The sequence below is a fragment of the Heterodontus francisci genome, chromosome 2 (genome assembly GCF_036365525.1).
Source record: "Heterodontus francisci isolate sHetFra1 chromosome 2, sHetFra1.hap1, whole genome shotgun sequence".
NCBI lineage: Eukaryota > Metazoa > Chordata > Chondrichthyes > Heterodontiformes > Heterodontidae > Heterodontus > Heterodontus francisci.
In genome coordinates, this window is record NC_090372.1 from 166,798,037 (window position 1) to 166,825,678 (window position 27,642).

General features: G+C 45.1%; 1 protein-coding gene across 1 annotated transcript in view; it reads left to right on the forward strand.

Moving 5' to 3' along the window:
- LOC137348185 (plexin domain-containing protein 2-like) overlaps positions 1-27,642 on the forward strand; it is a 455,424-nt gene that overhangs the window by 334,378 nt on the left and 93,404 nt on the right. The window contains exon 9 of the mRNA XM_068013514.1: positions 7,222-7,303. Within this exon, the coding sequence (XP_067869615.1) occupies positions 7,222-7,303 (82 nt within the window). The remainder of the gene's footprint in view (positions 1-7,221; positions 7,304-27,642) is intronic.

Here is a 27,642-nt window from a genome sequence, read left to right on the forward strand (position 1 = left end):
GCAGCCACCATTTTCTGCATCCGCTGTTGCTCCCAGCAACGGGACAACAACATCCAGTCCATTCTCTAGATGTCAAGCCCCCTCAGAATCTTATATGTTTCAATAAGATCATCTGTCATTCTTCTGAACGCTAATGTGTCCGAGGCCCAACCATCTTCAGCTTCCCTCCATCATAAGATCAGAAGTGGGGATGTTCGCTGATGATTGCACAATGTTCAGCGCCATTCGCAACTCATCAGATACTGAAGCAGTCTGTGTAGAAATGCAACAAGATCTGGACAATGTCCAGGCTTGGGCTGATAATTAGCAAGTAACATTCGCACCACACAAGTGCCAGGTGTTATAACCAGATGAGAAAGGAGTCTAGGGGTCTTTCTCTGCCTTCACCTGGTCTTATTGTAACAGGGTTTAATTTTTAAACACACTGTGATTTGAGTTCCCCCTTGGTGAATCCTTGTTCACCAGTTTCCAATTATAAGGCAAAGAAATGACCATAAACAGGCTTTCTTAGGTTTAAAGAAGAAAAGTGAAATTTATTAAAACTTAAACTCTAATTCGGTTAACACCTATGGACACATGCTGCGTCCTATGCTAGCATGCATATGCGATACACACAAGCAAATAGAGACAGAAAAGAGAAGAGAAGTAAAATGAAAAACGTTTGATGCAATCTCTAAAGGGGGTTTGTTACTGTGCTTCGAGCTCGTTGTAGAGTCCTTGATTGAAGATTTGGTCTTGCTTTTCATTGGGGCCCAGTATTTTTCTTAAACCTTGTTCGCTGTCGGAGACTTTTCTCTCTTGGGGTTCATATGTCTTCAATGGGTCTTCAGTTCCATGAGAAAGAGATGAGAGCAGACAGGGGAGAGATGTTCTCAATCCAGGGGTCAGGAGCTTTGAATTTTAAAACTCTGTGGCAAGGTCAAATTACTCCAACAGTCAGTTAGTCATGTGACTAAACTGGTCTGACCAGGTCTTCTGTGTATTGGGGGAGGAAGGGCTGGTTCCTTTGTTCCAACAATGTCTCCTAGTGTGCAAAAAAGTTCCTTCCGGAGAGGGACCTGGCAATTCCTTGTGATAGGCCCTCTTTTCTTCCGAAAACAATTTTAAGTTTTAATGTTCATGTGGCGAAATATGTGTCTCATTCTTGGCGGGTGGAGCCCTGCATGACACAGGCAATGACCACCTCCAACAAGAGAGCATCTAAACATCTCCTCTTGACATTCAATGGCATTACAATTGCGGAATCCCCCACTATCAACGTCCTGGGAGTTACCATTGACCAGAAACTGAACTGGAGTAGCCATATAAATACCGTGGCTACAAGAGCAGGTCAGAGGCTAAGAATCCTGTGGTGAGTAACTCAGCTTCTGACTCCTCAAAGCCTGTCCACCATCTAAAAGGCATAAGTCAGGAGTTTGATGGAATACTCTCCACTTGCTTGGATTGGTGCAGCTCCAACAACACTCAAGAAGTTTGACACCATCCAGAACAAAGCAGCCCACTTGATGGAACGCCCCATCCACAAACATTCACTCCCTCCACCACTGACGCACAGTGGCAGCAGTGTGTACCATCTACGAGATGCACTGCAGCAATGCACCAAGGCTCCTTAGATAGCCCCTTCCAAACCCGTGACCTCTACCACCTCGAAGGACAAAAGCAGCAGATGCATGGGAGCACCACCAGCTGCAAGTTCCCCTCCAAGTCACACACCATCCTGACTTGGAAGTATATCACTGTTCCTGCACTGTTGCTGGGTCAAAATCCTGGAACTCCCTTCCTTACAGCACTGTGGGTATACCTACTCCACATGGACTGCAGCAGTTCAAGAAGGCAGCTCACCACCACCTTCTCAAGGGGATTTAGGGATGGGCAATAAATTCTGGCCTAGCCAGTGATGCCCACATCCCTTGAACAAATTTTTTTTTAAAATGAGTATAGACCCAACCTGCTCAACCTTTCCCCACAAGGCAACCCCCTTCATCCCAGGAATCAGCCTAGTGAACCTTCTCTGAACTGCTTGCATTTGCTTTTTTGAAATCCAAATACACTACTCCTTAAGTAAGGAGACCAAAACTATATACAGTACATTAGGTGCGGTCCCACCAATGCCCTGTACAATTGTAGCAAGACATCCCTACTTTTATACTCCATCCCCTTTGCAATAAATGCCAACATTCCATTTGCCTTCTGAATCACTTGTTGTATCTGCATGCTGCCTTTCTGTGATTAATGTACAGGGACACCCAGATTCCTCTGTACTGCAGCATTCTGCAGTCTCTCGCCATGTAAATAATATTCTGCATTTCCCATTCTTCCCGCCAAAGTGGACAGTCTCATATTTTCCCACATTATAGTCCATCTGCCAAAATGTTGCCCATCATTTAACCTCACTATATTCCTTTGTAGCCTCTTTGACCGGGATTTTATCCGGACGACGGAGATCTCGACCTCTGTCAAAAGCACCGGCGAGAACTCCGCATCACCCCTTCTGTGGGAGCCCCGCTGAATCAAGTGCCAATTAGGCATTTGACTGGACAGCGGCAGGCCATCCACGGGATCAAGGACCCCGGCGACAGAAGTCCCGCCCTCTGAGACCTGCTGACCAAAAAGAGGCTGGCAGCTCTTCACCTGAGCAGTACTACCACGGAGGTGGTGGCTGCTGCTGGTGGAGCACCCACCTGAGGCCTAGGAGCAGCACTGGCCTCAGTTCTCAGGTAGGTCAGGGCAGGAGGTGTCTCGCAGAGTGGGGTTCGCAGGGGAGGGGGTGTAGGGGTTAGGCAGCAAGGGCAGAGGGTGACTCTCAGCGAACACCCCATTTCTCGATGCCGGCTCTCTCATTCAGGCACTATGTGCCTTTTAACAACAGAACCACCCCCACCCCCCCCCCCCCCCCCCCACCCTGGAGCCGGCAAGCAACTTGCACGGTTTTCTTGCCTTGCTTCCCATGCAGTGGCAGACCTGTCCGCCGCTTGGCTAATTGTGGCAACTGTGGGATGAGACCCTTAATTGGGCCTCAATTGGCAGCAGGGTGGGGAGGCCATTCGGCAGTGGCGGGACCCCCCGCCACCATCCGCCCGATTATATGCTGTCCCCATCTCTATGCCTGCACCAGGGGAGGTGCATAAAATTCCCCCTTTTGTGTCCTCCTGACAACTTGCTTTCCTACCTATCTTTGTATCATCAGTAAATTTGGCTACAATACATTCGATCCCTTCATCCAAGTCATTAATATAGATTCTAAAAGGTTTCCGCCCCAGCACTGATCACTGTGGCACTCCGCTAGTTACAGTTTGCCAACCTGAAAATGCCACATTTATCCCAACTCTCTGTTTCCTGTTAGCAAGTCCTCTATCCATGGTAATATGTTGCCCCCAATACCATGAGCCATCTTGTGTAGTAACCTTTTACGTGGCACCTTATTGAATGCTTTTTTGAAATCCAAATACACTACATCTACTGGTTCGTCTTTATCCACATTGCTTTTTACATCCTCAAAGAACGCTATTAAATCTTTCAAACACTATTTCCCTTTCTTACAACCATGCTGACTCAGCCTGATTGTGTTACGATTTTCTAAATGTCCTGCTACTACTTCCTTAATAACAGATTCTAACATTTTCCCAATGACAGATGTTAGGCTAACTGGCTTATAGTTTCCTCCTTTCTGTCTCCCTCCTTTTTTGAATAGAGGTGTTAAATTTACGGTTTCCCAGTTGACTGGGACCTTTCCAGAATCTGGGGAATTTTGGAAGATTACAACCAGTGCATTATTATCTCTGCAACTACTTCGTTTAACCCTAGGATGCAGGCCATCAGGTCCAGGGGACTTGTCAGTCTTTAGTTCCATGAGTTTTCCTCGTACTTTTTCTCTAGTATGAGTGTTGGTTCTAAACTCCTCCCTCCCTTTATGCCTCTTGATTTTCTATTAGTCTTGGTGTTGTTACAACTGAGGTGGGAGGAGTGCATTGTCTTTTCTAGTTCCACTTCTCTACAGGTTGCAACATATATTTTAAATGTTTACCCAGTTACCTATATGGTCAGTCATATATAACCCAGAATAAAATACACCAACTAGGTTTCTTTAATAAACAACAAAATTGTCAGTTGATTATAAAACAAAACTTATCCAATAATGAGACAAAGCATCAACACTCAGATTGAAATATGAAAGTTCCCTTTTTAAATGCACCACACACAAACTCACAAGTGCACTGAAAAAAGTATAGAAATTCTCTCTGCAGAGCTCTTTTACAAAAAAACCCAGAATACTTTGGCCAAATACTTGCTAATTCTTGAGGAAAAAAGAGAAGATATAGAAGGATGTCAGTTGTCCCTTTTGGTCTGGCATCCGGATATATGGAGATGGGTCACTGGGATCTTTTCTGGAGCAGTTCATTCTGAAGCAGTTCATTCTGGAGATGTCGAGAAATAGTTGGGTAGGCTTTCCAGGAGAAATGTGGCATCAAGGGGGTTTCAGTTGTCACATTCTGGATTTGCAGGGTCTCTTCAAAGAGGTAGAGACAGAAATGAGCTAGGTGTTTTTCTCTTGGCAGATTGATCTCCAACTGCTTTCAAACACAGTCCACACCCCAAATGAACCAAAACAATATCTCAGAAGTGAAACCCCAAACAGCAGGTCAGAACCTCCTGACCACTCAAATCTTGACATGCCACTTCTCTGTAAATATCTCGCCCAAGTCACCAATGTTTCTGTTCTTTATTTATCTTAAGGCATGTGATGTCCAGTAAAGGCTGTTTTCAAACACATCTCAAGTGGCCTTTCAGTGAACTTTCACCAAAAACAGTCCAACATCTATGAAATCTTCCGCCTTCCAAAATGGATTTCTACAATTTCTACAATTTAAATGAGTCCTCAAAAAATATTTAACAAAAAAATGAAGCACTTTTATAACAGTATACTTTTTGTGTCGTCTTATGTGAAGACAGATACAAAATACTTGTTCAAAGTCTCTGCCATTTCCTTGTTTCCCATTATTAATTCCCCAGTCTCATTCTGTAAGGGAGCAATGCTTACTTTAGCTGCTCTTTTCCTTTTTATATACTTGTAGAAGCTTTTACTGTCTTTTTATATTTCTTGCTAGTTAAGTCTCATACCTCTAAATTTTCCTTCTTTTTTTTGCTATCCTTTGCTGGTTTGTAAAATATTCCCATTAGTGGCCTACCACCAATCTTCTCAGCATTGTACATCTTTTCTTTCAATTTGATACCATCCTTAACTTCCTTAGTGAGCCACGGATAGTGCTTCCTTCTGGTAGAGTCTTTATTTCTCAATGGAATATACCTTTGTTGAGAGTTATGAGATATCTCCTTAAATGTCTGCCACTGCTTCTCTACAATCTTACTTCTTAACCTAGTTTCCCAGCCCATTTTAGCCAACTTTGTCTTCATACCTTTGTAATTGCCTTTATTTAAGTTTAAAAGGTGACCTAATAGAGGTTTCCAAGATGGTGAGAAGTTCTGATAGAGTAAGTAGGAAACAAATATTCCTTCTGATGAGTGGGTCAATAACTAGAGGTCATGGATTCACTAAAGTAGTGATGAGAATTTTTTTCACTCAGAGTTCTTGGGATTTGGAACACTCTACCTGAAAAGTTGGTGAAAGCTGATTCCATAAATAATTTTAAAAGGTACTTGAGGATGAGGAACTTGCATGTTTACGGACAAAAAACAGGGATGTGGGATTAAGCTCTTTCAAAGAGGCAGTATAGATATAATGGTCCAAATGGCCTCTTTCTGTGCTATGTTTCTATGAAATATTAACACCAACATCAAATCCAGGAAAAAAAATTATCCAACACTTGAATTTCATCTGTGCCAAACATTTAGTAGGAAGAATCACCCTAGTGCAAACCCTCAGTGCCTCTGTTCTCTGTTCATTTACCTGTCCTAGTGCTCTTACAGGTGTATCCCCAGTGGCTACAGCTTACCAGGTGGAAGGCAACTGAGCTTCCATTTAGGAAACTTCAGATGATTGAGAGAAGCTCAGGCCCTTGAGGGCTTGGCTCAGAATATGGCAATGCAGCATGGGTGGGGCAGTGTGGCCCATGTGTGGATATGTGCCACCGACAAAGTCACTGACTGATTTGATGATGAGGTAGCAGGCATGCTGTCATGTTATAGAGGACAGCAATTGCCTCACCCATGGAACCAATCTCCTGGGATTGCACTTCAGCAATCCTATGGCTCTGCGCAACAAAAGTGCAAGAGAGATGTCATGCTTAGGAAGCCCCAGTCAACACCAACTCCCAGATCCAAAATGGCAGCAGTGTGAGCTGCTCTGGAAGCTATTAGCAGAGGCACCATCATTGTGCATACCACTGTTGTATTTATGGAGCTGACCACTTGTCCCATGTTGGATAACTAGGTTTGTGCACAGTCCTGACACAAATTAAAGCTGGGCTCCTGCATACTCTAAGACACTATGTGCAAGCTCACTGGCAGGCTGCCCCATGCACCTAGCATTTCCTGGCACATGCCCTTCAGCTATCCTCAGTAGCCTGGGCCCTCACAGTTATCATCTGAGTCCTCTGCAGCAGAGCTGGTATGTAATCTCACTCTGTGGCAAGCTGGCACCTCTGACACCCGATCCTCCTACCTTGACTGTTGCATATTTGTGACTGGTGATTCATTACAGCCTTCTGTGGGAGAGAGAGTTCCAAATTTCCACTTCCTTTTGCTGAAAAGTTTTTTCTAATTTTACTCCTAAGTGGCCCAGCTTGAATTTTAAGATTATGCCCTCTTCTTCTGGATTCCCCCACCAGAGGAAATCATTTAATCATTTTATATACCTGTTTAGATCACTCCTCAGCCTACTGGATTCAAGGAAATACAAGCCAAGCTTATGCAACCTGTCCTTAAAATGTAACCCTTTATGATCTGCAGTGCTTTTTCTTCCCACTCAACTGGAGTAGCTTCTGCTTTTCTCATCTCCAAATGTTAAAATGAATGCTGAACACAAACGTCAAGGAGTGAGCTGAAAAAAATGCTCTGAACAGATGACCCTGTGAAGTTAAAATAAAAGTTATATCTGCTGCCTCCTGTTAGTAATCCTGATCATTCATAACAGGAACACTTTATTTGTTAGATCATTTTAGCCACCATGTTAGTTTTTAGAGAATTTTCAAGTGACAGTTTTGTTCCAGAATTTTGATATCTTGTATTCTTGTCCTGATTTTTTTTTTTCTCTGTCATTGCCAGCTTGTCTCCAGTACAGAAGCTGCTTTTCCTGTGTCAATGCACAGATTGGCTTCAACTGCACCTGGTGTGACAAGCTCCAGAGGTAAGGCTGCTCTTCTGAGAGAACACAGCAAAAGCAGGTCATAATTGTTTCACTAAATAGTGTTGAAATTGAAGAAAAGGAGAATCTATTGTAGCTATTCGTTCTTAATTAACTTTGTCTGAAATAAGTCTCACTTCTGTTGTGTTGTCACCTGTACTGATCAGTTGTATAACTTGTCTTACTTGTGTTTGACTGAGCTCAACAGTGAAGTTAGATCTGCTGTTTATTAAACCAGCTAGGAAATATACCTTTCAGAGTGAATTTAATACAATTCTCAACCACTTATATGTTATCATTGAAGTAATTTTATGCTCCAACATGATTGCACATTTACTCTGCAGCAACAACTTGAATTTATATACCACCTTTAACATTGTAAAACATCCAAAGCTGCTTCACAGGATATAATTGGACAAAAATTGACACAGAGCCAAAGAAGGAGCTATTGGAACAGGTGAATAAAATCTTGGGTGAGACCTCAAAGGGATTTGAGCACCAGGGTGAGAATTTTAAAATCCAAGCATTGGTGAACCCGGTGCTACTGGAGGTCAGCAAACACAAGAGTGATGAGTGAACAGAGTTTGTGGCAGAATAACCCACCTTAAACTTAACTTTTGAAATAAATGGTTTCTACATAATGAAACACAAAGGCAGGCCTTAAGAAATACTGTCATTAATCAGAGCCTGGCAAACCTGTGCTCCATCTGGCACCTCCTCTTCCTTGAATCAGCTCATCATAAACACAATATAGACCAAACTGCCACACAGACAAAATTATCAGGAGGTAGAGTAAAAAGACTAAGTTTTGACTGCAGCATTATTATGCACTGAATTCAAAATTTAAATCCTCAGTATATCTGAAAATTTAGTGTTCCATATGTAGGGGGCAAAATTCAGACCCGTAGTGTTGCTGAGAAAATGCTATGGAAACCAGACGCCTTCCTAGCATCCAGCCACTTCCGGTGCGACCGACATGGTGCTTCATGCTGAGAAGGGCACTTGTGCGGGCATCCTTGCATGTGCCAGATGCATGTGAAATGGTGTTGTCATGATGTCACCCAGTCATCCCAGCTGATGTGGCGCCCAACTTCGAAATTTGGACCACACAAGTCCATTGGATGAATTTGCTTGTCACTCACCAAAGATCAAACATTCAGCTACAACATTGGCCCAGCACTAATGTTATTTAAAGGACCAGGCACCCATTTTCAGGCAAGTGTAATGCTATTGCAAGGTCTCTCCAAGGACCCCGTAGTGTTATGGTGAGATTCTGGATTTGGTAGGGAGTGTTGCTGTATCCTCACAGGGAGGGCAGAGGATTTATTCACCTGTCCAGACAAAAGCTGCAGCAGGTATGGGGGTTGTATTTGCAGTGTCTCTGGGTGTGCAACAGGCAAACGGTGCAGTGTGCAGAGAGAGCAAGCTTTGCATGATGCCCTCTTCCAAGTTGGAGCCGGACGCCTCCATGCTCCTAGATCGTGACAGGAGGCTATCTGGCAGGCTAGCGTCTCAATGTGGATGCCCATCAGCATTCTCCTGTATGTCACCCCCTCGAGGTCCTCATCTGTGCCCTCTGTAGCGCCAGTGACCTTGCTGTCTGGTAAGTTGGCACATAAGCCATCCTTCCCCCCCCTGACCTTGCTACACCCATTCGTGCCCAGTGACTCATCACGTGCAGATCCAGACTGTATAATAGCCTTTAAGGTATGTGTAGTGCCTGCCTCTAAGATGGTGGCTGCAAGTGTCAGTTCAAGTTTCATCAGTGCTGTGCTTTTGCTGTCTCTGCTCCTCCTGGGGTTGCTTTGGCTGGGCAGGTGGCAGTTCTTGGGTGTCTGAAAGCAGAAAATCAGAAGGGGAAGGTTAGGGTGAGGGAAGGAAGTTGGAGTAGAAAGCAGGAGGGCCATGGTGACACCATCTGCAAATTGCTCATGATGCCAGATTCCAGCATAATGTTGATCTGGGAGTTGAGAAAGGGCCAGAGGCTGGAACATACCATCAGCCTCAATATTCTCAGCAATGCTGGATGCCACAGGCTATGTTGCAGCCGCCCCCACGATGGGGAGAATCATCTACTCCATAGGGTTCAGGAGATGCAGGTGTCCTTGTCCCCCACTGGTTCTGTTCTGCTCCCAGCAGTTATGGAACACCTTGTCCTACAGGAGACAGGGAAGAATGTCACTGATTGTGTTGCACTGTGCTTGGGTGATGTGCCTACCATAGTTGAATATCCGGAGATATGTGAAAGCTGCGGGCGCTGGGTGTGAGACTGGCATCATTGCAATGTATGTGAGGGTGAGATAGAGTATCTGGATGTTATTTGTGAGTCCTGAGTGCCAGGGACTGGTGATGAGTGAAGTGCATTGAGCAGCATGAGAGGCTGATATAGGAAATTTCATGTGAAGATGCATTCACTAACCTTGAACACCCATGAGGTCATTAGACTTCTTTTAGCACTGCTGCCACGTCCTTGGGTCCAAATGCCAGGAATTCACCTATCTGACCAATTTCTGGGGTAGAATTTGGCCTGCGCCATATTTTGGGTGCAAGGGCCACGATCTGCAACTTGCCTGATCCTGTTGAGGTGGAGGTAGACAGCACACAAATTTGATACTGCCACCTCATTTTACTGCCCCCAATCCCTTCTGAGGGTGGTAAGGCCTCTAATGTCACATCCGTGATCCTGGAACCCTTTGTCTGCCCTGGTGTTCTATTTTCCTTGTTTACAATAGCAGATATAGTATTCAGCAGCCACCTACTATAATTCAGAGCAGCTTCTCTTTAAGAATGACAGACTACCTTTAAGAACAGAAGGCTGGCTGCACCACCTGTTATTATGAGGCAACCAGCAGCACAGGAGAGGCTCGACCCAGTGCTAAAATTAGTAAAATGAGGTGGCAGTATCAAATTTGTGTGCTGTCTACCTCCACCTCAACAGGATCAGGCAAGTTGCAGATCATGGCTCTTGCACCCAAAATATGGCGCAGGCCAAATTCTACCCCAGAAATTGCGAACTCTAAGCCCTGGTAGCACAATATACCACTTTGTTTTATTCATTCTTGTGATGTAGGCACTGCTGTTCCCTGCATCTCTCAGTTATGGTTCCCTATGTCCAAGGTTTTTGAAATCAGACGTCAATGTGGTTTTAATCTCAATACCTCAGAATCATGAATGGTAGCAATCCTAACAGGTGCTCCAATTATGCTCATCACCTACATGCCTGACATCTATACTGCCGATGGCAATGAGCTAACTGTTCACTGGCAGTTTGCAAAATACTTAGTTCTTGCTTCACAGCAATGTGTACAGTAGGTTATTAGGACCTGCAAGCAGTGAGGTACACAAGGAGGCAAGTGATTGGTGCACCCATCCATGAAGTGGCCTCCATATCACAGCTAATTTCATGTGGTCAGAATCATTAAGTAAATCAACACCCTGCAACAGTTAAACTTAGGATAAAAATGGATCTGAGAAAGTACTGGCAGATTTGCATTTCGCTCACAAGGGTTATGCTTGGGGAACCTGCCAGCACAAGCCTCAGTTAATTTAAAATCCACCTGAAAAAATTGTGATCCTGACTATAGTACAAGACTTCAGAAAATAAACATGACTGAAATTTAAACCTGAAATCATTATTTATAGAAGTGATAGTTATAGTACATGAATGTAAGTATGGTTGTTTATTGCACTGAATCTCATTAAATTATGCAAATAAGATGAGTCTTAATTCCTTATTTCTGTAGTACAACCTTTAAAATTAATCAAACTGTTATCAAAGTAACATATTCTTTCATTTAAACGAGAAACCAGTGTCCCATAAAATTATCATACCCAAGTCTTCATGAATGCATATTAATCACTTTCTTAAAAAGGTGGATGTATGACAGCACAAGTTGCCAACATCATTCCCTTTGTAGATCAAACAAGTACAGCCCCAAACAAGAAACAGTAAGATCAGTCCATGCATCTGTCAATGGCACAGTCTAGTCCTTGTGGAGATGTAGTCCCGCCTTCACATTGAAGATACCCCCCATCGTGTTGTGTGGCACTACCTCTGTGCTAATTGGGATTGATTTTGAACAGATCTAGCAATGCAAAACTGGGCATCCATGAGGCGCTGTGGGCCATCGGGAGCAGCAGAATTGTACTCAACCACAACTGTAACCTCATGGCCCGGCATATCCCTCACTCTACCATCACCATCAAGCCAGGAGACCAAACCTGGTTCAATGAAGAGTGCAGGAGGGCATGCCAGGAGCAGCACCAGGCATACCTCAAAATGAGGTGTCAACCTGGTGAAGCTACAACCCAGGGCTACTTGCATGCCAAACTGCATAAGGAGCATGCAATAGACAGAGCTAAGCGATCCCATAACCAACGGATCCTTATCTAAGCTCTGCAGTCCTGCCACATCTTGCCGGGAATGGTGGTGGACAATTAAACAACTAAATGGAGGAGGTGGCTCCACAAATATTCCCATCCTCAATGATGGGGGAGCCCAGCACATCAGTATGAAAAATAAGGCTGAAGCATTTGCAACAATCTTCAGCCAGAAGTGCCAAGTTGGTGATCCATCTCGGCCTCCTCCTGAAGTTCCCAGCATCACAGATACCACACTTCAGCCAATTCGATTCACTCTGCGTGATATCAAGAAACAACTGAAGGCACTGGATACTGCAAAGGCTATGGGCCCTGACAATATTCCGGCAATAGTACTGAAGACCTGTGCTCCAGAACTTGCTGCATCCCTAGCCAAGGTGTTCCAGTATCGCTACAACATTGGCAACTAGCCGTAAATGTGGAAAATTGCCCAGGTGTGTCCTGTACACAAAAAGCAGGACAAGTCCAACCCGGCCAATTACCGCCCCATCAGTCTTGATCATCAGTAAAGTGATGGAAGGTGTCATCAACAGTGCTATCAAGCGGCACTTGCTTAGCAATAGCCTGCTCAGTGACGCTCAGTTTGGGTTCCACTAGGGCCACCCAGCTCCTGACCTCATTACAGCCTTGGTTCAAACATGGACAGAAATGTGTGACAGAATAGGACAAAGAAGGAGGCATATGTCAGGTATAGGCAGCTGGGATTGAGCGAGTCCCTCGAGGAGTATAGGGGATGTAGGACTACACTGAAGAAGGAAATTAGGAGGGCGAAAAGGGGCCATGAGATTTCCCTGGCAAATAAGATAAAGGAGAATCCTAAAAGGTTCTATAAGTATATTAAGAGTGAAAGGGTAGCTGAGATTGCTGGGGCCCTGGCAGAGATTTTTGTATCATCGTTAGCCACGGGTGAGGTACCAGAAGACTGGAGGGTAGCTAATGTTGTGCCTTTATTTAAGAAGGGCAGCAGGGATAAGCCAGGGAACTACAGGCCGGTGAGCCTTACATCAGTGGTGGGAAAGTTATTGGAAGGGATTCTGAGAGACAGGGTTTATATGCATCTGGAAAGACATGGTCTGATTAGGGATAGTCAGCATGGCTTTGTGCGTGGGAAATCATGTCTCACGAATTTAATTGAGTTTTTCAAGGAGGTGACCAAGAGGATTGACGAGGGCAGGGCGATGGACGTTGTCTACATGGACTTTAGCAAGGCCTTTGACAAGGTCCAGCATGGTAGGCTGGTCCAGAAGGTTCGAACACATGGGATCCAGGGTGAGCTAGCAAATTGGATAGAGAATTGGCTTGGTGATAGGAGGCAGAGGGTGGTAGTGAAGGGTTGTTTTTCAGATTGGAGGCCGGTGACCAGTGGTGTGCCGCAGGAATCGGTGCTGGACCCTCTGTTGTTTGTCATATATATTAATGACTTGGATGTGAATGTAGGGGGCATGATTAGTAAGTTTTCAGATGACACCAAAATTGGTGGTATAGTGGACAGTGAAGAAGGTTGTCTAAGGTTACAACAGGATATAGATAAACTGGGAAAGTGGGCAAGGGAGTGGCAAATGACATTTAACGTAGACAAGTGTGAAGTGATGCATTTTGGAAAGTTAAACCTGGGCAGGACATATACAGTGAATGGCAGGGCCCTGGGGAGTGTTGTTGAGCAAAGAGACCTTGGGGTGCAAGTACATAATTCCCTGAAAGTGGCAACACAGGTAGACAGGGTGGTGAAGAAGGCATATGGCATGCTTGCCTTCATCGGCCGAGGCATTGAGTACAAGAGTTGGGACGTCATGTTACAGTTGTACATAAAGTTGGTTAGGCCGCATTTGGAGTACTGTTTGCAGTTCTCGTCGCCGCACGACAGGAAAGATATGATTAAGCTAGAGAGGGTGCAGAAAAGATTCACAAGGATGTTGCCTGGTTTGGAGGGCTTGAGTTATAAAGAGAGATTGGATAGGCTGGGTCTGTTTTCCCTGGAGCGAAGGAGACTGAGAGGGGACATGATAGAGGTATATAAAATTATGAGAGGCAGAGATAGGGTAGATAGCCAGAGTCTGTTTCCCATGGTAGGGGTGACTAAAACTAGAGGGCATAGATTTAAGGTGAAAGAGAATCAAAGGAATAAATTTTTCACACAAAATATAGTGGGTATCTGGAATGATCTGCCTGAGGAGGTGGTGGAGGCAGGAACATTAGCAACATTTAAGAGGCATCTGGACAGGTACTTGAATGAGCAAGGCATAGAGGAATATGGAATTAATGCAGGCAGGTGGGATTAGTATAGATAAGCAGTATGGTCGGCATGGACGCAGTGGGCCGAAGGACCTGTTTCTATGCAGTACGACTCTATGACTCTATGACTAAAAGAGCTGAACTCCAGAGGTAAGGTGAGAGTGACTGCCCTTGACATCAAGACAGCATTTGACTGAGTATGGCATCAAGGAGCCCTAGCATAACTGATGTCAATGGGAATCAGGGGGAAAACTCTCCGCTGGTTGGAGTCATACCTAATGCAAAGGAAGATGGTTGTGGTTGTTGGAGGTCGATCATCTCAGCTCCAAGACATCACTGCAGGAGTTCCTCAGGGTAGTCTCCTAGGCCCAACCATCTTCAGCTGCATCATCAATGACCTTCCTTCAATCATAAGTTCAGAAGTGGGGATGTTCGCTGATGATTGCACAACGTTCAGCACCATTCGCGACTCCTCAGATACTGAAGCAGTCTGTGTAGAAATGCAGCAAGACCTGGACAATATCCAGGCTTGGGCTGATAAATGGCAATTAACATTCGCGCCACACAAGTGCCAGGCAATGACCATCTCCAACAAGAGAGAATCTTACCATCTCCCCTAGGCTTTCAATGGCATTACTATCGCTGAATCCCCCACTATCAACATCTTGGGAGCTGCCATTGACCAGAAACTGAACTGGAGTAGCCATATAAATACCGTGGCTACAAGAGCAGGTCAGAGGCTAGGAATCCTGCGGCGTGTAACTCACATCCGGACTCCCCAAAGCCTGTCCACCATCTACAAGGCACAAGTCAGGAGTGTGATGGAATACTCTCCACTTGCCTGGATGGGTGCAGCTCCAACAACACTTGAGAAGCTCAACAACGTCCAGGACAAAGCAGCCTGCTCAATTGGCACCCCATTTACAAACATTCAACTCCCTCCATCACCGACAGACAGTGGCAGCAGTGTGCACCATCTACAAGGTGCACTGCAGCAAGGCTCCTTAGTCAGCACCTTCCAAACCTGCGACCTCTACCAACCAGAAGGACAAGGGCAGCAAATGCATGGGAACACCACCACCTGCAAGTTCCCCTCCAAGTCACACACCATCTTGACTTCGAACTATATCGCCGTTCCTTCACTGTCACTGGGTAAAAATCCTGGAACTCCCTTCCTTACAGCACTGTGGTTGTACCTACCCCACATGGACTGAAACAGTTCAAGAAGTCAGCTCAACCACACCTTCTCAAGGGCAATTAGGGATGGGCAATAAATGCTGGCCTGGCCAGCGACGCCCACATCCCATGGATGAATTAAAAAAAAATTAGAACAAGACGTGGAGTAATCATGACCTCAGGTAGATTCATCTGATCACTCAACATGGTAATGAGATAAGGAACCACTGCATTAACATCAGCACACAACAGGATGAAGGTGCAAGTTTGGCGGGGAGTCAAATGACAATGCAATATCTGATTGTTAAATATTATGAGGATGGCTATCTTTATATGTAGCTTATGTTGTTTAAAAACTGGGGAGGTCCAGAACCAGGGGTCATAGTCTAAGGATATGGGGTAAACCATTCAGGACTGAGTTGAGGGGAAATTTCTTCACCCAGAGAATGGTGAACCTGTGGAATTTGCTCCCACAGAAAGCAGTTGAGGCCAAAACATTGTATGTTTTCAAGAAGGAGTTAGATATAGCTTTTGGGTTTAAAGGGATCAAAGGATATGGGGCGAAAGCGGGAACAGGTTACTGAGTTGGATGATCAGCCATGATCATAATGAATGGCGGAGCAGGCGCGAAGGGCTAAATGGCCTACTCCTGTTCCTATTTTCTATGTGAAATGTTGCACTCTAACCTTGCTGTATTAAGGTAAATCTAGTTATATAATGGTGGATTTTACAAGGTACTTGACAGATGTGAGGATCACAGGATCGGATGGTGAGATCTACGTGTGCAATTTGCGTACTCCCAATTTTCAAGATTTTAATTTTGATGGCTAGAGAATTAGGCCTGTGGGTCTCAATGCCTGATTCTCCAATCAATTGTTTTCAGTCCCTGCTCCAAATTCCATTCCCTAGTTACTGACTCCATCCCTCTCCCTGGCAGCAGTCTGAGATTGAGCCAATCTGTTTATTTATTTATTTTTATTTATTTAGCGATACAGCACTGAAACAGGCAATTCGGCCCACCGAGTCTGTGCCGACCATCAACCACCCATTTATACTAATCCTACATTAATCCTATATTCCTACCCCATCCCCACTTTCCCTCAATTCCCCTACCACCTACCTATACTAAGGGCAATTTGTAATGGCCAATTTACCTATCAACCTGAAAGTCTTTGGCTGTGGGAGGAAACCGGAGCACCCGGCGAAAACCCACGCAGTCACAGAGAGAACTTGCAAACTCCGCACAGGCAGTACCCAGAATCGAACGCGGGTTGCTGGAGCTGTGAGGCTGCGGTGCTAACCACTGCACCACTGTGCCGCCCTTGGTATCGCATTTGACCCTGAGATAAGCTTCTGACCTCATACTCGCCTCATCGCTATGTGTACCTATTTCCACTTCTGTAAAATCGCCTGACTTCACCCTCTCAGCTCATCTGCTGCTGAAACCCTCATTCATGCCTTTGTTACCTCTAGACTTCACTATTTAATGCACTCCTGGCTGGTCTCCCAAATGCTACCCTCCATAAACTTGAGGTCATCCAAAACTGGACTGCCTGTGTCTTAACTTGCGCCAGGTCCTGTTCCCCTATCACCCCTGTGCTCGCTGACCTACATTGGCTCCCAGTCAAGTAACATCTTGTTTTTAAAATGCTCATCCTTGTTGTAAAATCCCTACATGACCTCTATGTAATCTCCTCCCACCCCACAACTCTCCACGATATCTGCACTCTTCTAATCCTGGCCTAATGTGCACCTCCGATTTTGATCACTCCACCATTTAGTTGCATGGGCCGTAAGCTCTGAAATTCCCTCCCTACCCCTCTCTGCCTCTCTACCTCGCTTTCCTCCTTTAAGACACTCTTTAAACCTACCTCTTTTACCAAGCTTTTTGTCATCTGACCTAATATCCCCATATGTGGCTCGGTGTCATATTATGTTTTAAAATGCTCCTGTGAAGTGCCTTGGATGTTTTGTTATGTTAAAGGCGCTATATAAATAGCACAGGGCAGCACAATGGTGCAGTGGTTAGCACCGCAGCCTCACAGCTCCAGGGACCCGGGTTCAATTCTGGGTACTGCCTGTGTGGAGTTTGCAAGTTCTCCCTGTGTCTGCATGGGTTTCCTCCGGTTGCTCCGGTTTCCGCCCACCGTCAAAGACTTGCAGGTCGATAGGTAAATTGGCCATTATAAATTGCCCCTAGTATAGGTAGGTGGCAGGGAAATATAGGGACAGATGGGGATGTGGTAGGAATATGGAATTAGTATAGGATTAGTATAAATGGGTGGTTGATGGTCGGCACAGACTCGGTGGGCCGAAGGGCCTGTTTCAGTGCTGTATCTCTAAATAAATAAAAATAAATAAGTGTAAGTTGTTGTTGTAGTTGTATCAGTATAGTAGATGCTATCTCAGCTGAAGTCTACAAGGCTGGAGGTCAATGCCTGGTCAAGAAGTTCACTGAACTCCTTCAGTCTATGTGGGAGCAAGGAACCATCCCACAAGAATATAAAGATGCTTCTGTTGTCTACGTGTCCAAGCGGAAAGGAACTCACCAATTTTGCGGCAATCACAGTGGAATCTCCCTCCTCTCCAAAATCTTCACCAGAATTCTTCTGAACGATTTAGTGCAACATCTGAACCAGGATCTGTTGTCAGAGAGTCAGTGTGGTTTCAGAACAGATCGAGGAATCACTGATATGGTGTTTGCTGTTAGACAGCTCCAGGAGAAATGCGAGGAACAGAACATGGACCTCTGCACTACGTTTGTTGACTTGACCAAAGCCTTCATCACAGTCAGTCGTGAGGGCCTTTGGAATGTAATGGAGAAATTCAGCTTCCTTGATGGCTTTTCCACAGAGAATGAAATTTTCTGCCAGACACCACTGTTGAAGCAGAGCCCATGCATTATTTTAAAAAGGAAATAGTTGTTTGAAAAAACTGAATATTAAAAAGAATGGAAACAAATAAGTTGAGATTCACAGCATGTTATACCATCTCAAAGCCAGTACAGACTTAAAGGGCCAAATGGACTGTTCCTGTGCTGTAACATTCTATAGTTGTAAGATTAGAACAGATAAAAGGCATGTGCATACTGGAACTAATGGTTCTGTGAAAGACAAGGTTAGAGAAGATACATTACAGGAAGCTACTAAAATATACTGAGTTAGCAGCTGAGAATAGAATGGAAATGTGAGGTTCATTAAATTATAAGGAGAATAGGGGCAGGATTTTGGTGCCAATATGGGGGCAGAAATGGAAGTGGGCAGGCATGGAACTTCCCAACGCCGACTGTCATTATGGTTCCCCGCCACAGTCCAGACTGCTGGCCATTTTCCTTCAGGTTGGATTGGGTGCTGAACAGCTGCCTGCCTGCAAGTGGCAGTATCTTGTTAACTCAATTAAAAAGCCAACTAATGCCATTGATCAGAGGCTGTGTGGAATTTTCCAGTTGGCCTGCGGGCCTCCAATGGCAGCAGGAGCCCAGTAGATGCCTAGAAGTGACCTCGCAGGGGGCCAGTGCTCCCAGATCTCTTTGAGGCCAACCGCTACCCCCACAACCACCGCCCCCCATCACCCTGCAGCAGCCATACCTACCTGGCCATAGCTGTGGCTATAAGCCGCCCTGTGGAGGGTTTCCTCTCCACAATGGTGGTTTGGCAGCTGTGGCCATATCTTTTCCTTCATGTTTTTAAAAGGGCTGAGAGGGCACCTCAAGATGGAGGCACACTCTCTCTCTCTCTCTGTCTTTTATTTTCAACAGCAGGCTCAGCTCCTTCAGACCCTTCAGCTTAATTGGATGGTGAACATGACCTCTGACCACTAATTGGCCAATCCTGCGAAAATCACGATTGAGTGACTGTTCCCGATACGGTGCGGTGTCGGGACCCGTCTTTGATCCCGATGTCAGATCCCAACCCCAAAAGGAAAATCATGCCCGAGGTTTCGGGGCAGGAATGACTATTCTGGAGTTGGTGGAAATGACAGTTGATCTGATGCCATGAATTGAGCATTAATAATCTCAGGCCTGAAACCTTGATGATTTCTGGCAGTAACTGATGATCTGTGGGGGAAGCAGTAGTTATGCTGTTAATGTGATGTGTGACTAAAGTGAAATATTTTCCCAGCTACTATCAAGGTGAAATGAGGTCATCTTTCTATCAGTAATGGTGCGAGAAAAAAGTGAAAGATTTATTTTGCTATCATGAAATGAGAATAGCAAGTGTAAATGCTTTAATATAACATTTTCTGAATAGCTATTTCAGAAATAATTGTTTAACTTATAAAGGCAGCATGATGCTGAAAACTGGAGAAGTAATAACTAATGGTGAGGATCGGAAAATAAATGATTTACATAATTGCATAATTTGCATAAGTCACATTACCATGGTAAGTAAAGGCATGGTAATTGCTATCTCAGCATCACTGGGGTAGAATATTTTAATATTTCTGTACGAAGTAATTTTTGTGAAAACATTGTGAAAGACCTGTTACCTCCATCCAGAGGGAAATGAGATATTGTAATCAATGTCTCTGTCTGTCAGTGCGATAATGAGAGACTTTTACTGGGTTTCAATCCAGCCTGGTACATAGGTTCAAAGTATCAGTGCTTTCAACAAGCAAGATAACGGGTTTATTTTAATAGCTTTTATACAATAATATGTATGACATTCTGTACAACTGAGATGGTGGCATGTTATCCTTCTTCATCACCCCAAATCTTTCTGTCTTTTGATACTGTCAACCAATTAATCTTTCTCCATTGCTCACCTCTAGGATCTTTACTGTGACCGTGCTCTTGCCTATTTCCATTCCTACCTTTTTTGAGCACAGTCAGACTTCTCGTCCCGTGTCCTCACAGACACCTGTAACGTCACCAAAAGTCCCGACCTCAGCCCCTTCCTTATTTCCTGCTCCTTGGCAATATTGACTGCAGGTACAAGGTCAGCCTCTACAAGTATGCTCATGATACCCAAATTTGTTTGATCATGTTGTCTGCCTGTCTTTCTGACATCAAATCAAAAACATCATTGTGAGAGCGTCATCACTTCAGTGCTCCAAGAAGAACCACCATCTTCTCAAGGCAGCAAGGGATGAGCAATGAATACAACCTTGCCAGAATTGCCCACATCTCCAGCACAACAAAAAAAGAGCCACAATTTGCTTCAGCCCAACATTGGTAAGATCAAAGCCACTCTATTTAGCTCCTATCAGAAACCTTGCACCTTAAATGTCTATTCCATCCCTTTTTGTGCTTGGTCAGACAGTTCCATAGCCTTGATGTTCTCTTCAACCCTGAGCTGAGCTCCAAACTCTACATCCAGTCTTTTGCTAAGAGCCCTTACCTCTACCTCCTGAGCATCAGTAACTTTTGACCCAATATGACCCCATTGCCATTTAAAACTTAATCTCTGTGCCTTCAGCACCTAAAGACTTGATTTCTCAAGTATTTTCCTCGGCAACCTAAGTGTGCTCCCAGCCCCTCAATTTTCTGGCTCAGTATCTGTTGCTCCCCCCAAAAAATACCTTTTTTGTTGCATGAAAGACAGAATACAAGGCAGTTGTTTGTTGCTGTTGTGGCTTCAAAATGGTTTCAAATTTCGTAGATCAATTTAGTGTATTGTCTGTGGTATGTGGAACTGACATGCTGTATTTTCATCCAATTTTCTCCTGTTCACATCCTCCTTCTCCTGAGCTACAGACTCGTTTTGGTGTAGAGCAATAGCAGCTGTTTTGCACTTGTCTCAAAATACAGTTCTTCTTGTGCAAGATTTGACAATGAGTACTGGAAAGCTAGTCAACTGTGGCAGGCATCACAGCCAAGACAAATTTTGTAGCCCTCACCTAAAATCAATGCATGATCGTTTTCCAGTACCAGTCACCATATGTCAATCCGAAGCAGGAGTCTTGACAGAATTCCCACCCTCCCCTCAACCTAAAATTAATTTTAGTGATCCAATGCTGACTTGGCTGATATCAGTTAACTCAATCCATATCAGCAACCAAATGTGGGATCTTCCCGTTCTCTGTAGCTCTGTGCTATAATGGGTGGTGCATCTATCCACCTTCCATAAGGGAAGCCTACTTGTTAATTTTAAGCTGATTACTGTGTTGCGAATCTCCTTTACAAAAATAAAGTTTAAACTATCATTGCAAGAAGATAGTGAAAAATTTCTTAGATGTGCAGAAATTGGGGTTTGCATATCACCTCTGTAGACAGCACCACTTTAGTATTAGACCTATCTCCTCAAGGAATAAAGCTTTGGCTGAGGCCTGTATTCTTGGAATCACTAATTAGTTAGCAATAGAGTTCCAGTTTTCGGTGAAGCCATGCTTTTGAATTATCCGAAAGATTCAAATATTTTGCAGTTGTACGTTTACGAATATGAATCTACCGTACTGTGTCTCCTCTTTCATTATATACCATGGCTCCACGCACCATGCCTAGCAGAGTGTATGTAGCAGTAGCTCAGCTCACTGTGAAATTAAGTTTGTTGGTCTATTTATCTTTTTGTTTTTTTCCCGATATCAATAATACTGTATCCTATAGTAAAGTAAAAGGGCAGCATTTCAAACTCCTGCACCTCGGGCCATTGGAGCACATTGGGGGGGAGAGGGGGCGGTGGTTTGAAGATAGATTGTGCGAGAGTGGCACAAGTTCTTACAGAAATTAAAACAGAAAGTATTGGAACAATGAGGAGTCATAACTCTGAAATGTTAACTCTTTTTCTCCCTCCATAGTTGCTGCCAGACCTGCTGAGCATTTCGTGTATTTTCTGGTTTTATTTCAGATTTTCAGCATCTGCAGTATTTTGCTTTTGTATAAGTTCTAATAGAGCCTGTTCATGAGTTCAAATCAAGTAAATTACTCAAACTCTTTGGGCTGAATTTGGCAGCAAGCTTCAAAAACGGCGCGGCGCACGTGCAAGATGTGCACTGCGGAGCTGCCGTGATATTTTATGCGGCGGCTCATTTATATATCCAGAGTGGACCACCCACCCCCAATAACGTAGAGGGGGCAGGCGCTCTGTCTCCAGCAACAGCGTCCGGCGTCACCACACAGGCGCCAGGGCCATCTTTAAAGGCCCTTCTAAAGCATTTAAATTTTTAAGACAGTTTTTTAAAAATTAAAATTTTATTCAAAGCTCCAATCCCCTCTCCCACCCCCCAATGACTTATAAATTGCCCTGTCACCCCCCCCAAAAAAATTTTCTTCCAATCCTGAACTCTCCCCGCCCCCACCCCCCCCCACCCCACCACCGAACGTGATTAACTTTGACCTTCAATCCCTTCCCACCACCCCTTCAACCAATAGCAGAAGCGGTGGCTTGGTGATATTGTCACTGGACTAGTAACCCAGACACCCAGGTATTGCTCTGGGGACATGGGTTCAAATCCCACCATGGCAGAAGATGAAATTTGAATTCAATTAATAAATCTGGAATTAAAAGCTAGTTAAGGCCATCTAAAGATGGTCATGAAACCCTTGTTAATTGTCCATTTGGTTCACCAATGTCCTTTAGGACAGGAAATCTGCTGTCCTTGCCTGGTCTGGCCTACATGTGACTCCAGACCCACAGCAATGTGGTTGACTCTTAAATGCCCTCTAAAATGACCGAGCAAGCCACTCAATTGTATCAAACCGCTATAAAGTTAATGAGGAATGAAACTGGATGGACCACCTGGCATCAACCAAGGCACCAGAAATGAAAACGTCAAACCCAGCCCTGTCAACCCTGCAAAATCCTCCTTACTAACATCTGGAACCTTGGGCCAAAGTTGGGAGAGCTGTCCCATAGACTAGTCCAGCAACAGCCTGACATAGTCATACTCACCGAATCATACCTTACAGACAATATCCCAGACACCGCCATCACCATCCCTAGGTATGTCCTGTCCCACCGGCAGGACAGACCCAACAGAGGTGGTGGCACAATGATATTCAGTCAGGAGGGAGTTGCTGTGCAAGTCCTCAACATCAACTCTGGACCCCATCAAGTCTCATGGCATCAGGTCAAACATAGGAAAGGAAACCTCCTGCTGATTAGCACCTACTGCCCCCCCGACCCCCCCCCCACCCCTCAGCTGATGAATCAGTACTCCTCCATGTTGAACACCACTTGGAGGAAGCACTCAGAGTAGCAAGGGTGCAGAATGTATTCTGGGTGGGGAACTCCAATGTCCATCACCAAGAGTGGCTTGTTAGCACCACTACTGGCTGAGTCCTAAAGGACATAGCTGCCAGACTGAGTCTGTGGCAGGTGGTGAAGGAACCAACAAGATAGAAAAATATACTTGTCCTCACCAATCTGCCTGCCGCAGATGCATCTGTCCATGAAAGTATTGGTAGGAGTGACCACCACACAGTCCTTGTGGAGACAAAGTCCCCCCTTCGCATTGAGGATACCCTCCATCATGTTGTGTGACACCACCATTGTGCTAAATGAGAAGATTTAATACAGATCTAGCAATGCAAAACTGGGCATCCATGAGGCGCTGTGGGCCATCAGAGGCAGCAGAATTGTATTCAACCACAATCTGTAACCTCATGGTCCAGCATATCCCCCACTCTACCATTACCATAAAGCTGGAGGATAATTCCTGGTTCAATGAAGAGTGCAGGAGGGAATGCCAGGAGCAGAAACATGCATCCCTGAAAATAAGGTATCAACCTGGTGAAGCTACAATCCAGGACTACTTGCATACCAAACAGCGTAAGCAGCATGCAATAGGCAGAGCTAAGCGATCCCGCAACCAATGGATCAGATCTAAGCTCTGCAATCCTGCCACATCCAGTCGTGAATGGTGGTGGACAATTAAACAACTAACAGGAGGAGGTGGCACCACAAATATCCCCATCCTCAATGATGGGGAAGCCTAGCACATCAGTGCAAAAGATAAGGCTGAAGTATTTGCAATAGTCTTCAGCCAGAAGTGTCGAGTGGATGATCCATCTTGCCCTCCTCCTGAAGTCCCCAGCATCACAGATGCCATCTTCAGCCAATTCGATTCACTCCACGTGATATCAAGAAACAACTGAAGGCACTGGATACTGCAAAGGCTATGGGCCCGGGCAACATTCAGGCAATAGTACTGAAGACCTGTGCTCCACAACGTGCTGCGCCTCTCGCCAAGCTGTTTCAGTAGAGCTACAACACTGGCATCTACCCGGCAATGTGGAAAATTGCTCAGGTATGTTCTGTGCACATAAAGCAGGACATATCCACCCCGGCCAATTACCGCCCCATCAGTCTACTCTCAGTCATCGGTAAAGTGATGGAAGGTGTCATCGACAGTGCTATCAAGCAGCACTTGCTTAGCAATAACCTGCCCAGTGACACTCAGTTTGGGTTCCACCAGGGCCACTCAGCTCTTGATTTCATTACAGCCTTGGTTCAAACATGGGGAAAAGAGCTGAACTCAAGAGGTGAAGTGAAAGTGACTGCCCTTGACATCAAGGCAGATTTTGACCAAGTATGGCATCAAGGAGCCTGAGCATGCTGGTCACCGCATTATAGGAAGGATGTGGAAGCTATGGAAAGGGTGCAAAGGAGATTTACTTGGATGTTGCCTGGTATAGAGGGAAGGTCTTACGAGGAAAGGCTGAGGGACTTGAGGTTGTTTTCGTTGGAGAGAAGGAGGAGGAGAGGTGACTTAATAGAGACATATAAGATAATCAGAGGGTTAGATAGGGTGGATAGTGAGAGTCTTTTTCCTCGGATGGTGATGGCAAACACGAGGGGACATAGCTTTAAGTTGAGGGGTGATAGATATAGGACAGATGTCAGAGGTAGTTTCTTTACTCAGAGAGTACTAGGGGCGTGGAACACCCTGCCTGCAGCAGTAGTAGACTCGCCAACTTTAAGGGCATTTAAGTGGTCATTGGATAGACATATGGATGAAAATGGAATAGTGTAGGTCAGATGGTTTCACAGGTCGGCGCAACATCGAGGGCCGAAGGGCCTGTACTGCACTGTAATGTTCTAATTCTAATTCAAAACCGAAGTCAATGGGAATCAGGGGGAAAATCTCTCCACTGGTTGGAGTCATATCTAGCGCAAAGGAAGATGGTTGTGGTTGTTGGAGGTCAATCATCTGAGCTCCAGGACATCACTGCAGGAGTTCCTCAGGGTAGTGTCCCAGGCCCAACCATCTTCAGCTGCTTCATCAATGACCTTCCTTCAATCATAAGGTCAGAAGTGGGGATGTTCGCTGATGATTGCACAATGTTCAGCACCATTCGTGACTCCTCAAATACTGAAGCAGTCTGTGTAGAAATGCAGCAAGACCCGAACAATATCCAGTGGCAGGTAACATTCACCCCACACAAGTGCCAGGCAATGACCATATCCAATAAGAGAGAATCTAACCATCTCCCCTTGACATTCAATGGCATTACGATCGCTGAATCCCCAGCTATCAACATCCTGGGAGTTACCATTGACCAGAAGCTGAACTGGAGGAGCCACATAAATACCCATGGCTACAAGTGCAGGTCAGAGGCTAGGAGTCCTGCAGCGAGTAACTCACCTCCTGACTCCCCAAAGCCTGTCCACCATCTACAAGGCACAAGTCAGGAATGGGATGGAATACTCTCCACATGCCTAGCTGGGTGCAGCTGAAACAACACTCAAGAAGCTCGACACCTTCCACGACAAAGCAGCCCACTTGATTGGCACCCCATCCACAACCTTAAACTTTCACTCCCTCCACCATCGACGCACAGTGGCAGCAGTGTGTACCATCTACAAGATGCACTGCAGAAACACCAAGGCTGCTTAGACAGCACCTTCCAACCCGCGACTTCTACCAACTAGAAGGACAAGGGCAGCAAATGCATGAGAGCACCACCACCTGCAAGTTCCCCTCCAAGTCACACACCATCCTGACTTGGAACTTTATTGCCATTCCTTCACTGTCACTGGGCCAAAATCCTGGAATTCGCTTCCTATCAGCACTGTGGGTGTACCTACCTTACATGTACTGCAGCGGTTCAAGAAGGCAGCTCACCACCACCTTCTCAAGGGCTATTGGGGATGGGCAATAAATGCTGGCCTAGCTAGCGATGCCCACATCCCATAAATGAATTAAAAAAAAAAAGTTTTCCCCTCTTTCTCCCCCACCCCCCCCACCATCCTGAAAGCTTCACTCCTTCCCGCTCCCCATCAGTGTTCTGCCTTGGATCTCCGAATGGAGATCCAAAGGCGCAGGAGTTCCGGCAACCAGCTGGACTATTGGCATGGGATGGCCGTCGTGACTAGGTAATTAATTATGCATTCATTAACATGTATTTAAATATTTAAATGATGTTTCTGTCGCTGCCATGAGGCGGGGCTTTTCCTGCATCGAGCGGGCCTCTTCCAGAGGTATCTTCTGGGCCTCCCCCCACCCCAGCCACGGCCTCCGATGTCAGGGGCTGGTATAATCCAGCCCTTTGTGTTTCTTTGCCTGTGTTTGCTATATTCACTGCTCCTGTGTGAACTCGTAGCCTCAATCAGGTAAATCGATTCCAAATCAACTTTGAGATAACGCTCCACTTTTTTGGCTGGAGGGGGGTTGTTGGGGAAAGGTCCATTTCAATTTCTTTTACTCTGAGGATTTCTCATGGTTCATCTTGGAATTCTCACAGTCGTGTATTTGCTTCTGCTGGTCGGACACAGCTACACTCAAAACTGCCAATATTAGAAGTTTATTTATATTTTCTTTGTTCACCTTTCTCCCTTTCTTTTCAGTAGGCATTTAGAGTCATAGAGTCGTACTGCATAGAAACAGGCCCTTCGGCCCACCACATCCATGCCAACCATAATGCCTATCTATACTAATCCCACCTGCCTGCATTAATTCCATATCCCTCTATGCCTTGCTTATTCAAGTACCTGTCCAGATGCCTCTCAAATGTTGCTACTGTTCCTGCCTCCACCACCTCCTCAGGCAGCTCATTCCAGAGACCCACTATTCTTTGTGTGAAAAATCTACCCCTTTGATCCCCTTTAAACCTCCTCCCTCTCACCTTAAATCTATGCCCTCTAGTTTTAGTCACCCCTACCATGGAAAACAGACTCTGGCTATCTACCCTATCTATGCCTGTCATAATTTTATATACCTCTATCATGTCCCCTCTCAGTCTCCTTCGCTCCAGGGAAAACAGACCCAGCCTATCCAATCTCTCTTTATAACTCAAGCCCTCCAAACCAGGCAACATCCTTGTGAATCTTTTCTGCACCCTCTCTAGCTTAATTTATTCTTACTGTGTTGTAGTGATGTATTAACATACAAGAGTTCAGCATATACTCAAGCTCAGTTGATAATCTCACTTGGGAAGGTCATAAGTATAATTGATTTGATAAATGAATAACAGCCAAAGACTTGCTGGTTGATAGGTAAATTGGCCATTGTAAATTGCCCATAGTGTAGGTAGGTGGTAGGAGAATGGTGGGTGGTAGGAATATGGGGTTAATGTAGGATTAGTATAAATGGGTGGTTGTTGGTCGGCACAGACTCGGTGGGCCGAAGGGCCTGTTTCAGTGCTATATCTCTAAATAAAGAATAAATAAATCCAC